We start from the raw sequence: 12,610 nt of genomic DNA on the forward strand, positions 1-12,610 counted from the left end.
CTTAAGGATATAAAGAAGTTCTGAACTTCAAAAAAAGTCACATGCTTTGCTCTACAGGTAGCATGCAGAACCTCAAGGGGTTTAGAGTCCTTCCTAGCACCATGCCTGCTGTGGCTGATGTGGTGATCTTGGAGCCTTTTAAAGTGCTACTGGCTATGTGCTAGAGCAAGCCAAGTGGGAAATGCTGGGGACAGGGCCACACTTTTTTCATGGGAAGTGTCTCAGCATGGGAGGTAGGCACCTCCAGCCGCTCCTAGCACCTTCACTCATCGTCAAAAATGGACAGAGACTTGCTTTTACTTTTGAAATCACAATGAGAAGATAAAATAGATGCAAGGATGGAGATTGTGTTTTTGTTTTGTTTTGTTTTGTTTTTTCTTTTACAAAAGTGAGAGCATGGCTATACCCCAGTGTCTGGTGTCTCACTTGACCAGGCAGAGGGAGCAGCTCTGGTCCTAGCACAAGCAAGAGTGACCTGTGAAGAAAAGCCCAGGGCACAGGAATCCCAGCTGTTCCACTCATCTGGCCCACAGACCCCAAGCCCTCTCCCACACGATGGCCTGCTCGTTTCCAGACCACAGCTTGGCCTGTGGAGGAGCCTGCTGCTGCGCAGGGCCTGACTTGGGCCTTCACGGCTTGGGAAGATTGAGTGCGAGCAGAGCAAGATCTGAGTGGAGATACTCAGGATTTTCCAGACACTATAAGGCATTTGCATGTCTGGACTGATCCAGAAAGCTCGTGAATCGTGGCCATGCACTATACGCAGACAGGTGGATGGCCCATCTAGCTCCCAAGCACCAATGTCGTGTTCCCAGCAGCATGCTCTGAAACAGCACATTAAATGTCAGTGTGCTTTCTGGGAATCTTTGCAACTTACTTCTGCTGGTGCAGCACAGTCCTTTTCTGTGGTAAAAAATGACACAAGAAAATGACTGGTAAAAAATGACGCTCTCAAATAGACACAAAGAACATCTGGTGAGGGTTGCTAGCAATGTGTAAGTTCATCTCCTCACCAAGCAAGCAGATTAATTTCTGGTAAAGATGGTCATATCAACACAGCAGAATGGTACCAAGCTGCCTACATGTGTCCTTTCTGCAATTCAAAATCCCTCTCCGATATGTCATATTTTCCATCCTTGTGTAACCAGACCTGATAGAGTGTCAACTGGCAATAATAATTGAATGTGTCAGAATTAACATACACTAATGTATATATTTCACAAATGTTAACTCTTGGTCAGAATAAGCCCAGACTAAAGTACATAGAGTAACGTCTGGGGCCCAGAAAGAATGTGTAAAGATGTTCATGTTAGCCTTTGTATTTATTGTCAAAGAGCTACAGACTGGTCAAGGAACAGCCACTCAGTGTATGAAGCTGCTGAGACTTCCCCCTCAAGACTTTTAAAAGAAGACAAAATCAGATATTCTGGTGATAGTCTGTAGTTTGTCTGAGAAAGTTTGGTCTTCCCCTAGTTACTGAATGCAGTACAGTATTTTCTTGTAGCACAGTTGGTTTTGTTTAATTACAAATGATAAATGAAAAAGTAAACATATTTTTCACTTGCTTTTCTCTTAATGTTTCCTTTAATGCAATCTTTTAATGCCTTTCATTGCACAGTAGAATTGCACAAGATTTCACTTTAAAAATTATGAAAATGTGGCTCATTTGCTCTCTTGCTACAGAGGTCTGACAGTTCAGTCATGCAGTCCTGCAGTGTGTTCTTTGGTTCAGCTGTAAGGCATTTCTTTCCATCTGCACAATGACTGCAGTAAGCCTTCTTTACTTAGCTGAATGCTTTTTGACAATCTCAAGGTACTCCTTCACATCATCAGGAGATCCCAAGACAACAGGCACTCTTTGGTGAATATCCTCAGGCACTATATCCAGTATTGCTTGATGACCTGTTGTTGCTATTCCCCCAGCTTTCTCAATAACAAAAGCCATAGGATTGCATTCATAGAGCAGTCTCAGCTGTAGGATAAAAATCAAAATGGCAATGATCAGTCCAGGCAATAGTGACAATCATGAAATCTAACTATATTTAGCATTTGTTTAAAAACCAGTCAACAGTCCAAGTACTCCATATTTAATATAAACTTGAGTCTAGAGTTAAACTGTATAGACTTTTCTTTTAAATGAAACAGTGAATGCTGGATTTGCCCAAATCAAGCACTTTCTCCATAGCTCATATTTGCATAGTGCACTTTACACAGAGACAAAGCTCATATGTAAGACACAATCTTTAACAAGGCAGCAGATCATGTAAGCCTGTGTGAAAGAAAAGAAAAACACTGCCCCTGAGTGTGCCATTAGGTTTCTGTAATGAGTAACTGCATCTTATCTGCAATCTGAAGCAATAATTTATGGACAATTACAAAACAGATGAAAGGTCTTTGCTGAATAAACAGTCTCCTTGTCAGCCTGTAAGAGTGTGCTTTTCCATAAGGGACTGTCTGATGTCCTGCAGAGGCAGCCAGGCATGGTTTGTCCAGATGAGTCAGTGTCACCAAGTACAAGATGCAGATGTTTTTCTGTTTAGCAGAGCTTGTCTTATGGAGAACAATACACGTAGGCTTCTGATATACCGGTTTGTAATAGGAATCTCAGTGCAGTGTGGGATGTTTATTTTGCTTCGTAACTTTTCACCTGGTTGGGTATGGCATGGCTTGGGATGAAATGGTACAGAGAAGCCTGCTTAAACAGCACATCCCCTGGTACATTCCTGCCAGCGTTCCATAATGTGAATGTGTTTGGGTATAAAGAGAAATCAGTACAGATGACACATGTTAGCAGCAACCCTAACATGGGTGCGTTTTATACAACAGGCTGCTCTCACTCGTGACAGCGTGCAATGGGTGGCCATACCTGCACACCAGAGATGTAAGCTACCAAGCTAAAAGAATTACATTCTGGAATCAAAATAGTGATCCATGACAGTAAAATATCAATCTAATGTGGCGTCTTCTGTAATTGTCTTTATGTGGGTTTACCTTTCCTTTAGGACTTTTGGAGTTAGCAGGATACAGAAAGATTCCTCCATACACCAGCGTGCGATGCACATCAGCCACCATAGATCCTATATACCTTCCACCATATGGTGAACTGCCGTCCTACAGAAAGACATTTAAATAAGCATAGTTTTTGAGAACATCAGGTTAGTCTTTTTTCCCCCCTAGGTGTGGTCCTAACATCTAATTCCTCCATATTGTAATTCATAGTATTCCAAGGAGCTTTGGAGAAAAATTCAATTTCTTCCTCATTTTCTAAATGGGAAAATCCAAGGAAAAGAACAGACAGAAGATTTCATGATAGATGAGTGGTGATGCCAACAACAGAAAATGTTTCCCAGCTCTCCATCAGTGCTCTAACCCTTAGAAAATACTGCATTTCTAGTAGCAAAAAGACCAAGTGGTAGTAACTGATATTGGACTTTTTTCTATTGTAGTGCAATAAAATAAACAAACAAACAAACAAACAAACAAACAAATAAATAAAAAAAAAACAAGAAAGGAAGCAATCTTTAGTACTTCTTTTACCCATTTTCTCCTGGTTTTACAACACTTCTGCTAAAAAAACGTTCATAGTTGACTACTAAAAGTAGTTCCTCAATATAGCCCAGGTAGTACATTTTAATATCTTAATAAACAGCACCTTAAGCCTGGCAAGATGCCAGAAGAAAATGCCACTCTGCCTTCAAAGCCAGGAAGTCATGAGCGGCCATCAACATTTAGCAATAGTAAATGTTTACACTTTGCTATCCTGATAATAACTGCAGTGATGACAGAAGGAAGGCATGAGAACAAACATGATTTTTATGGGCACTTCTGAGAGCTTCAGGCCTCCTGATACTAGGAAACTGCACAACCACTAAGCAGACTTTGAAACTACACGAGGCTTTCAGGTGAGAGGCCCTTGGGAACACTGCTTGTGTTATCACTGAGCACATGGCCCACCCCTGCCCAGCTTCTCCATCTAATCAGCCACTGCAGTGATGCAGCAGCAATCTAACACCTGTAGAAAACATGCTTTCAACAACAGGTGAGCCTTCCTATCCAGTCTATCACTAAATGCCCAGTTTTGCCTCCAGCACCATTACTCAGGTCCCCAGCAAGGATGGAAGACAAGCAAATAAATAAATAAACAAACAAAATAGATAAATAGAAAATAAAAAAAAAGGGGGTGGGGTGGGGTGGGGTGGGGTGTGAAGTGCGATACTGAAGAATGGTGAAATATCTGGTCACATCAGTGATACTGTTGGTAGGGGAATGGTTGGATCAGGTGATATTGGAGGTCTTTTCCAACCTTCATGATTCTGTGATTCTGTGATCAACTGCAGCTCTAACCAGCAGCCCTACATACATGCAGATATATTTTAAATAGATAAAGAATAACAAGTTGTGGAACAGTACTTCATAACAGTCATTGATTGTAAAGTAGGAAATTAGAAGTGTAACTTGTCATCCAGAAACTGAATCTCTTACCTCAGGGAATTTCTTCTTCTTCAGATACTCTGTAACTGCAGGATCAAAGTATTTAGCATAGCCCTCATTGAGGCTGTAGATATTTCCCTTCTTTTTGATTTTTACATCCCTATCGACCAAGATGAATTCTCCAATTGCCTAACAGTAAGAAAGAAAATCAAATTGTTAATATTAGTTGATCATTTATTTACGAAGTGAAAACCAATCATACATACAACTTAGGAAAAATTCACTACAGCTTCTGTTTTCAGTAACATTTCAGTACCTATGAAAAAGTGGTGATTGCAGTTCAGAGGCAAAGTGTTTTGTTTATCCATAAAACACAGAGCGGGAATCCCAGGGTCATGCAAAGTTCTTCATGCTACCATTCCCAGCTCTCTTTCATTTTTCTATGCCAAAAAATGCTGTTGCCTGCAAATTTGTTTAGCTCTCTGCACTTTTGCTAGACTTATAATCAAAGTGCGGCTCTGAGGAGTTCAGAAACTGACAGTGCCAGCTGGAGCAATGTGCAGATATGTTCAGATAGCTATAGACATTAATAAACTCCAGTTTGCCTTAGCTTTCACTAACTAGAAGCCTGGAGTAAAGAGAACTAATCTCTGTAACCAACAGCTGGGCTCTTTCGTTTTCACTCATGTAACTTTCGATGTTAGTGCTAAAAACAAACAAAATAACATGCACACATGCACAAAGCTAAATCTCCTATCTGAATATAGACAAAAACACATGCAGCTACTTAAGCTGTTACTTAGCAGGGAGCACCACAATATATCCTGCTGCTTGACCACTGCAGTTTCTAAAAATTTAATACAGGCAGGTGGCACATGCTGATTAACTGATGACACTAAGATGGTTCACCATGGCTGCGGTCAATATGCCTTTGCTTTTAAAATTCCTACGGTCAATGCATTCTAGAATGTCTAATGCATCCACACTTACTCTTTTACTCATCATGGTGAGTCCTGAAAATGTAAAAGAAGGTTAAATATTTCTGCTTCTTCAGGTTTACTAAGGTCCTAGCATCAAGGAAAAGACAGAAAAATCCACAAATGCATTCTGCATGGTTGAAAACAGCTTATTTTAAATATCACATTATCTGACACATGCCACATACTCGCTTCACTGCCCTGACTGTCTTCCCATTGTTGAATCACCCACCTTGGTAGGCAGAGAGAATATAAAAATCTCTCAACGTTATTTTTGACAGGTTGTTGACTTCATTTTTCCATGTCAGCTTTAATTTGAAAATTGCTCTTTGATTTTTTGATGGACAAGGCGTTCTTACGGAGTACCTTGTTATCCCTAACAAACAAACAAACAAGCAAACAGAAGACTTCCTCACCGGATCCAGCATAAAGCAGTTGACACCTCCAGCAGAAGTGGCTAGTACCAGCATTGTGGCACTCCCATAGAGAGCATAACCAGCTGCCACAAGATTACGCCCTGGTTGTAAAGCATCTTTCCCAGAAGGTTCCTCAGGAGTCACCTAGAATAAGAAGGAGCATAGCAAACTTTACTTCATTTTTCTAGCTGGTATATAACTGGACTCTTTGAGATAGGGATGGCCTTCTGCTTTGTACCCATGCAACAGGGTGTCACAAATGCTTCCATGAACTACAACTAGGATTCCTACTGGATGCGTTATATTACTGGATGCATTATATATAATGCACAAATTACATGGAGGAGACAAACACATTGATCTAGAAATGCTCTTATATAAGCCTGGTTGGAATGCAGGAAACAGGAAAGGATTAAGGAGATATTATAGAGCTGTGTGCCTCCCCGTAGGTCATGATGAACACAGCTGGAAGCAAAACTCCGGAGCACAGTTGAAAAGCAAGCAACAAGACATGACTCATGGAGTTTACAGCTGATCAAAAGCAGCTAGGGTTGTTTTGTTTTCCTTTGCTTCATATAAAAATGAAATGGAAAATAGATACTTTGAGGTGCATGACAACATACAAAAGATGATTAAAATGGACAGTTGGGTGTGTTTTATCTGACCTACTGTTTCCCCCTTCTTGTGACATGTAAGTCCGGTATTTCAAGCTCCTTCAGACAAGATTTCTGCCTTTCACACTGAATTAGACACTTGAAATGCACACGCCATGTTTCAGCTCTGGCTTGTATTTGAAGCCTATCCTCGGGCTAGCAGGACTATTAGTACAGAGAACAGGAAAACCGGAAAGCACATTCCCCAGGTAGATGACAAACACGTGGTATTTTGTCTCTATAAAGGTATTCATGAAATCTAATACCTGCTTTGTTTGTAAGGGCTAATTCCTCTAGCTGGCTAATTAAGCATCCGCCAGGCTCCCATGTAAATGGAAGTACCTCTCATCTTCTAACATCTAAAATCCCTCACAAATGTGTTTTATACAAGTGTCTGAAACAACAGATTTATTTAACTTAAAGCCAGTCCTGAAAGCCTTTTTCACAAACAAGTTTAGTTAGATTTTATTGAGTCTTCATATGCAATTATGTATTATCAAAAGGTGCACAATAATATTTTTTCCTACCTTACATGAAAGCATTTTACCTTTCTATAGATGCCAAAGATGGTCCCAATGGAAACAAGACAGTCAATATTAGATGAGCCATCCAGGGGGTCTATGCAGACTATGTATTTACCCTAGAAAATACAAAATAGAGAGCAATAAGATTAGTGACATTATTTGCCTCCCTCCCCCAAATACAAGAACTTCAGTATGTAAATATTCTCACACAATTTCAAATCAATATTAACTAAAATGCTGTTACAGATTATGAAGGACTGGAATTCCGGTAATATTTACTATTCAGGCTACGTTTTCTCATCTTTAATATAACTGCTTTCTGAATTATAAGAAAAAAAAGACAATTTAAGAAGATCAGTCTGTTAAGAGCTAAAATTAGAGGTATCAAAAAGATGACTTTAATACTTGACATTCATAAACTATACACTTCATTTTAATGCATAGTCCACTTTAAAACCCTACGTTCAGAACTTATCTTAGCCAGTTTGTGGTCTTATCCTATACTGTTTTCTCCTTCCCATCCCTTGCCCTGCTCCCCCCACCCCAAAAAAAAAAAAAAAAAAAAAGGAAAAAAAAAGGAAAAGAAAAAAAAGAACGGTCTCTGCCCATTGCTGTATTATGGATTCCTGCAAGTACAGGAAATTGCCAATACGGGGAAAATAGCTCATTCCACTCTACCTATTAAATAGCTTGTTTTCCCCTTATCTTGCCCACAGTCATTTTAATAATCATGTGTATTAACAGTGTTTGACTATTTGCTCTTCATTTGATTCAACCCTGTATACCAAAAACCTTTTAAGCACAGAAGTACTTTCCTCTGCTATCATAAGGGTAGAAATTCTGATAAAACCACATTAGCTCACATTTAGTTTAAAAAAGCATTAGCATTAAGCCTACAGATCCTCAAAGAGCAGTGAAGGAATCATATTTGTTCAGATCTAAAGCAGACTTTGCTCATCCAATGCCCATGGAATCAATTTTCAGGATTTCTCAACAAGGAGCAAAAGCGAAAACTGTTTTGACAAAACAAGTGTTATGCCCTCTAAATTAGATTAAGATTTTTGTTTTCTCTATTTTTATTTTTAATCAGATTTTTTACACAGCAGAATATTAGCCAGGAAAAATGAATTATGATCATTCAACAAGTGTATGCGGACTTGTGCACATACATAATGCCTAGGCCAAAAAGTCAAAATTATTTCTTGTTTCACTGTTGTTAAGTCCTATTTTCATGGACTTCTGTGAGAATTTGCTTAAATTAAAAAACCCAAGATCTAATCTGCACTGAACAGATACTCAGTCTTTTACTGACAATTCTACTTTACAGAAGTGCTGGATTGACTCAGAGCATAGCTCTAGAGATCAGGAGGAATAACCGTGAAGTTTCCTCCACAATTAGGAAAAAGTGGGGTAAGAAAGAATGTGGAGAAGAACCACAGAGAAAACAAATTTTTAAAAATATATATTGGGAACAGAAATAACAGAGAGAACAAATGCTCAGGCAGAGAAACACACAAGTAAATTATAATAAAACGAAATAAAATAAAATTCCAAGAAACTGCTCATATTTTCATTTCCAGAAAAGTACATGTTCTCCAAAATTTTCAGCTCAGTTTCAATTTCTTACATTTGAAGAAATACAATTGTAAAGGCTTATCTGGAATCAAGCACAGATAATTTTTAAAGCTACCAACCCTTTTGTCAGCTTCCACTACTACAGCATCTTTGTTTTCCTCTGACACGATGACACATGTGCTGAAGGATGACTTGAGCATATTAATCACCAGATCATTGGAAAGGATATCCAGCTTCTTTACTTGATCTCCTGTCACATTGGTAGAACCAGCAATTCCATAGCTAAAGTAAAGGAATGAGAGAGCATTTAGTCAGAGCAGGGCACTATGCCTTCCTAAGCATCCCATTTCTGGCAAGGTAAAACAAGCCTGGATGATATCTCATTTTTTTAAAACTGTGTTTTATTTATTGTCTGTTGGATTCTTGCTGAGACCTGCTAACGTTATCTGTGTTGTGGCAAATCTAGAAGACATCAAATGTGAGGAACACAAAAAAGGGGATCATTTTTCTACAGTCCCTGAACTGTATATAGGCAGACATAGCCAGAGCAGGCTGTGAAGGTTGAGTTACAATAATTATGTTACTTTATATTAACTATAAAACCTAAATATTGTCCCTCAGTCCTAGCCTCCAACATCACAGCTGTTTACCATAAAAACTAAGATTTGCTAGAAAATTTATACTTAAAAAGTAACAAGGACCTGAAGTAAAAAGGACCTGACTACGCTAGTTACACTATAACTTTTCTCTGTAACTTGCTCTTGGTGAGCCTATCACATACAGATTCCAGAACAAATATTTCGCTCACACATAAATCAACATTTTCACGATTCAGTGTTTTCAGTTTTGATTTTACGTAGTAAGCATTTCTTTGGGAATAAAACTGAGAAACACAAACACGAAACACAAATACAGTCCCGCCAGCTAATCAGAATCAAGCCATCTGGCATCAGGAAGTACTGGGAGACTTCGCGATAGGCACTTTTGAAAGCATACAAAACAGAGAACGGGAAGTGTAGCTCTAAGAAGAGCAAAACGAGACCCGGCTCTGCATACATTCAGACGACTCTTATGTACTTCAGGTACAGTGCATCAGTTACTCCGAATACTGGTATTTCTGGTTGTCTGCAATAATGCCGCACTTAGGAATACAACAATGTACTGCATTTCTTCGATTTGATGCAAGAGACAAAGAAAAAGACACAGAATAATTCTCTCTCTGTCTGTCTCCATCTCTGCCACAGCAGCTCAAATGCTTTCCTGCACCTGGGGGGATCATAAGGCAAGGGTATGGGCACAGATATCGAACATGTGGGCAGCTCAGCAAAGCAGCAGGAACAGGACCTTTGAGTGTGACAAATCAGGTCACTGATGGGAAAACCTGGTCTCTTCTGATAGACATAAGAGGCATGGGAAAGGGCTAGCACACAGCAATTAAAAAACTATCCCAACCTTTTAAAATCTGAAGTTAAAACAGAGAAAAATAGTTCAAATATACAAAAAGCAGGACTTTTTTACTGTCTCCTGCAGTTGCTTCTATTTTATTAACTTCAAATTTTTCAGCTCTGATGCTAATAACACATTTTACAATAAAAATTGCTTTGTATTGCTAGGGGCCTTTTGCTTCATATATTTTCCACTACTTGGTACGTAGATGCAAATTCATTTTCTCTCTACCACATTTTTCATTAAGTAATGAAGCAGCTCACATCTAAACCCCTGATCAGCATACAGTTTGGCATACCAATGATATGTAAAATACCTAGGGGAAGTAGTTATTAACAAATAGTTTTGTTTTTAACATTTTGAGAGCTCTAATTTCCTCCTGATTCTCCTCCAGTCCACGCCCCTGGATGTCAGCGCTGACTGGCTGACTGCAGACACTGCTGTTCCTGATGAAGGCTCTTGCTAAAAACTGACATTGCTATGGTGCAACAAAGAGAAAAAGAAAAAAACCTACAACACTGAATTTGATTAAACACCTCATAGCACAAAGTGGTGCTTTGATTTTAAGCAGTTGAGTACTGAGAACAGTAACCCAGCCATATTTTGGCAGGCTTCATCTTTCAGCCTGCTCCTTCGGTCTGCTGGCTCAAAGCATCCAGCCTGATGGGGGTCTGCATGCAAGCCCATCACCTGCCAAAGGCTGCATGCCCTGTGGGTGAAGGAGCAGCACAACACAACACGCTTCTCTGGGGAGAAGCGCAAGCCCACAGCGCTACAGCAACAGCTCTGCGGAGGGGAGGAGAGGAGGGATGAGTGGCAGGACAAGGGGGCATCACAAACTATTTCCAAGGGCCTCCTGGGCTGCCGCTGATGGGCGCAGGGATGGGGATGGGGACGGGGATGGGGATGGGGATGAACATGGGGATGAACACGGGGATAAGGATGGGGGTGAGGATGGGGACAGGATGGGGATAGGGATGTGGACAGGGATGGACATGAACATCAGGATGGGGATGGGGATGGACATGGACATGGCGATGGGGGTGGGATAGGAATGTGGATGGGGATGGACATGGGGATGGGCAGGGGGATGGGGATGCACACAGGGACAGGGATAGACATGGGGATGGGGATGGACATGGGGACGGGGATGGCGCACTCACAGGTTGGCGATGCCCGCCTTGCGCACGGCGGTGGAGATGGCCTTGACGGCGGTGCAGAGGGAGTTGAGGAGCTGCGTGAACTCCCCGGTGCCCTTCGCCCGCCTGCCCTCCTCCATCACGAAGCGGGTCATGGTGATGACATTGGTGTCGAAGGCTGAGCGGTCCGTCATCCTGCCAACACCGCAGCACTGCCGCCGCTCCCCCCCGCCGCTCGCAGCACCAGCACCGGCCGGGGGGCGGAGGGTGGGCGGGGAGGGGGGGGTGGAGCCTTCAAATGGCCCCGCCCATCTCCGCCTCAGGCCCCGCCCCCATCCCGTTGTATATCCACAACTCTCTCAGGCACACGATCTGCTTTTTTTGGGGGGAGCTGGAATACACCCAGTTGGATAAACACAGCTTTAAATGATAAAGCTGAAGCCACGGGCTGAAATAATTCCAGGTGGCTGACAAACGCAGTGCAGCAGTTGGATAAACACAGCCTTAAAAAATAAAGATGTGCACCTCTCAATATACACGTGTGCTGTCTTCCAAAGCGCGTTCCATATCTGTGCCTCGCCAACATCAAAGGTGTGCATAAATGCCTTCTCCTGTAGGTGTGCACAGCTTTGGCCCAATTAACCCATGCCTGGCATTACAGACACTCCGGAAAGCCTTAGGTGTTAGTAGCTAAAATGCTCTTCTAAAAGGGATGGTTCAGTACTTCACATTTCATGTGGATTTTGTAAAATTGATAAAGCATTGATATTAGCTTTTTATTTAAGGGTTTAATGCTTTACAACTACATTACACAGCTACCTCTGTCCAAATAGTAGAGACCAATTAATAGTGAGCATCCCATAAAATTTTGGATGAGTGGACTTAACCTAGTTAGTAATAAGTAGGCTAAAAGAGCCTGGAAATATATGACTTCAGGAAACAAAACTCAGAGCTGCTGATTTGTGGCAGTTTACCGTAATTGTGAAGACCCTAATAAATACATCAATAATCTGTAGGAAGATGTATACATTTGTGTATAAAAAAAAGTCAAGATCATATCAAAACACTTGCAATTCAAAGTTTAGCATGCATGCCTGAGGACTAAGCTCTTTCATCTCACTTGCAGGGCTATGCACTGTCCTCAAGTTCTGAACAGAAACCTGTGCTCTTTTGGTGATGTCGAGGTGACTGGGGAAAGTGTTTTGTTCCTCCGTTCCTACCATGAAGTTCAGGTAGAAACAAACAATCCACGAATTGAAAGAGCAGTCATTTGAAAGGGTGCTGGTTTCACACTGGTCTATCCAGATGTGTGTTTTCCACTGGGGGGAGGTAGCTTAACTGTTTTTAGCAGTTATATCATGTTCATAATCTTCTGAACTGAAGGCAACTTTGTTTACAGTAGATTAACCCATTTTCATACCCATGGCCTTAAAATATGCCCAGACATTG

General features: G+C 41.0%; 1 protein-coding gene across 1 annotated transcript; it reads right to left on the reverse strand.

Moving 5' to 3' along the window:
* Positions 1-1,577: 1,577 nt before the first annotated feature.
* LOC121061622 (fructose-1,6-bisphosphatase 1) lies at positions 1,578-11,476 on the reverse strand. Its single transcript, XM_040540745.1, has 7 exons — positions 11,186-11,476; positions 8,696-8,858; positions 7,025-7,117; positions 5,825-5,968; positions 4,483-4,620; positions 2,992-3,111; positions 1,578-1,972 (listed from the first exon to the last, which is right to left on the reverse strand). Exons 1-7 carry the CDS (start codon positions 11,353-11,355, stop codon positions 1,781-1,783), a joined length of 1,020 nt encoding a protein of 339 aa, XP_040396679.1. The 5' UTR covers positions 11,356-11,476; the 3' UTR covers positions 1,578-1,780.
* Positions 11,477-12,610: the final 1,134 nt, after the last annotated feature.

Source organism: Cygnus olor, chromosome Z (genome assembly GCF_009769625.2).
Source record: "Cygnus olor isolate bCygOlo1 chromosome Z, bCygOlo1.pri.v2, whole genome shotgun sequence".
NCBI lineage: Eukaryota > Metazoa > Chordata > Aves > Anseriformes > Anatidae > Cygnus > Cygnus olor.

Excerpts from the sequence above, each read along its gene's own strand:
- LOC121061622 (XM_040540745.1), bottom strand. The coding sequence starts at position 11,355 with ATGACGGACCGCTCAGCCTTCGACACCAATGTCATCACCATGACCCGC. Across the intron at positions 4,621-5,824 it reads ACTGCTTTATGCTGGATCCG|GCAATTGGAGAATTCATCTT; the intron begins GTGAGGAAGTCT and ends TCTTACTGTTAG. Across the intron at positions 1,973-2,991 it reads CCAAAAGTCCTAAAGGAAAG|CTGAGACTGCTCTATGAATG; the intron begins GTAAACCCACAT and ends TTTATCCTACAG.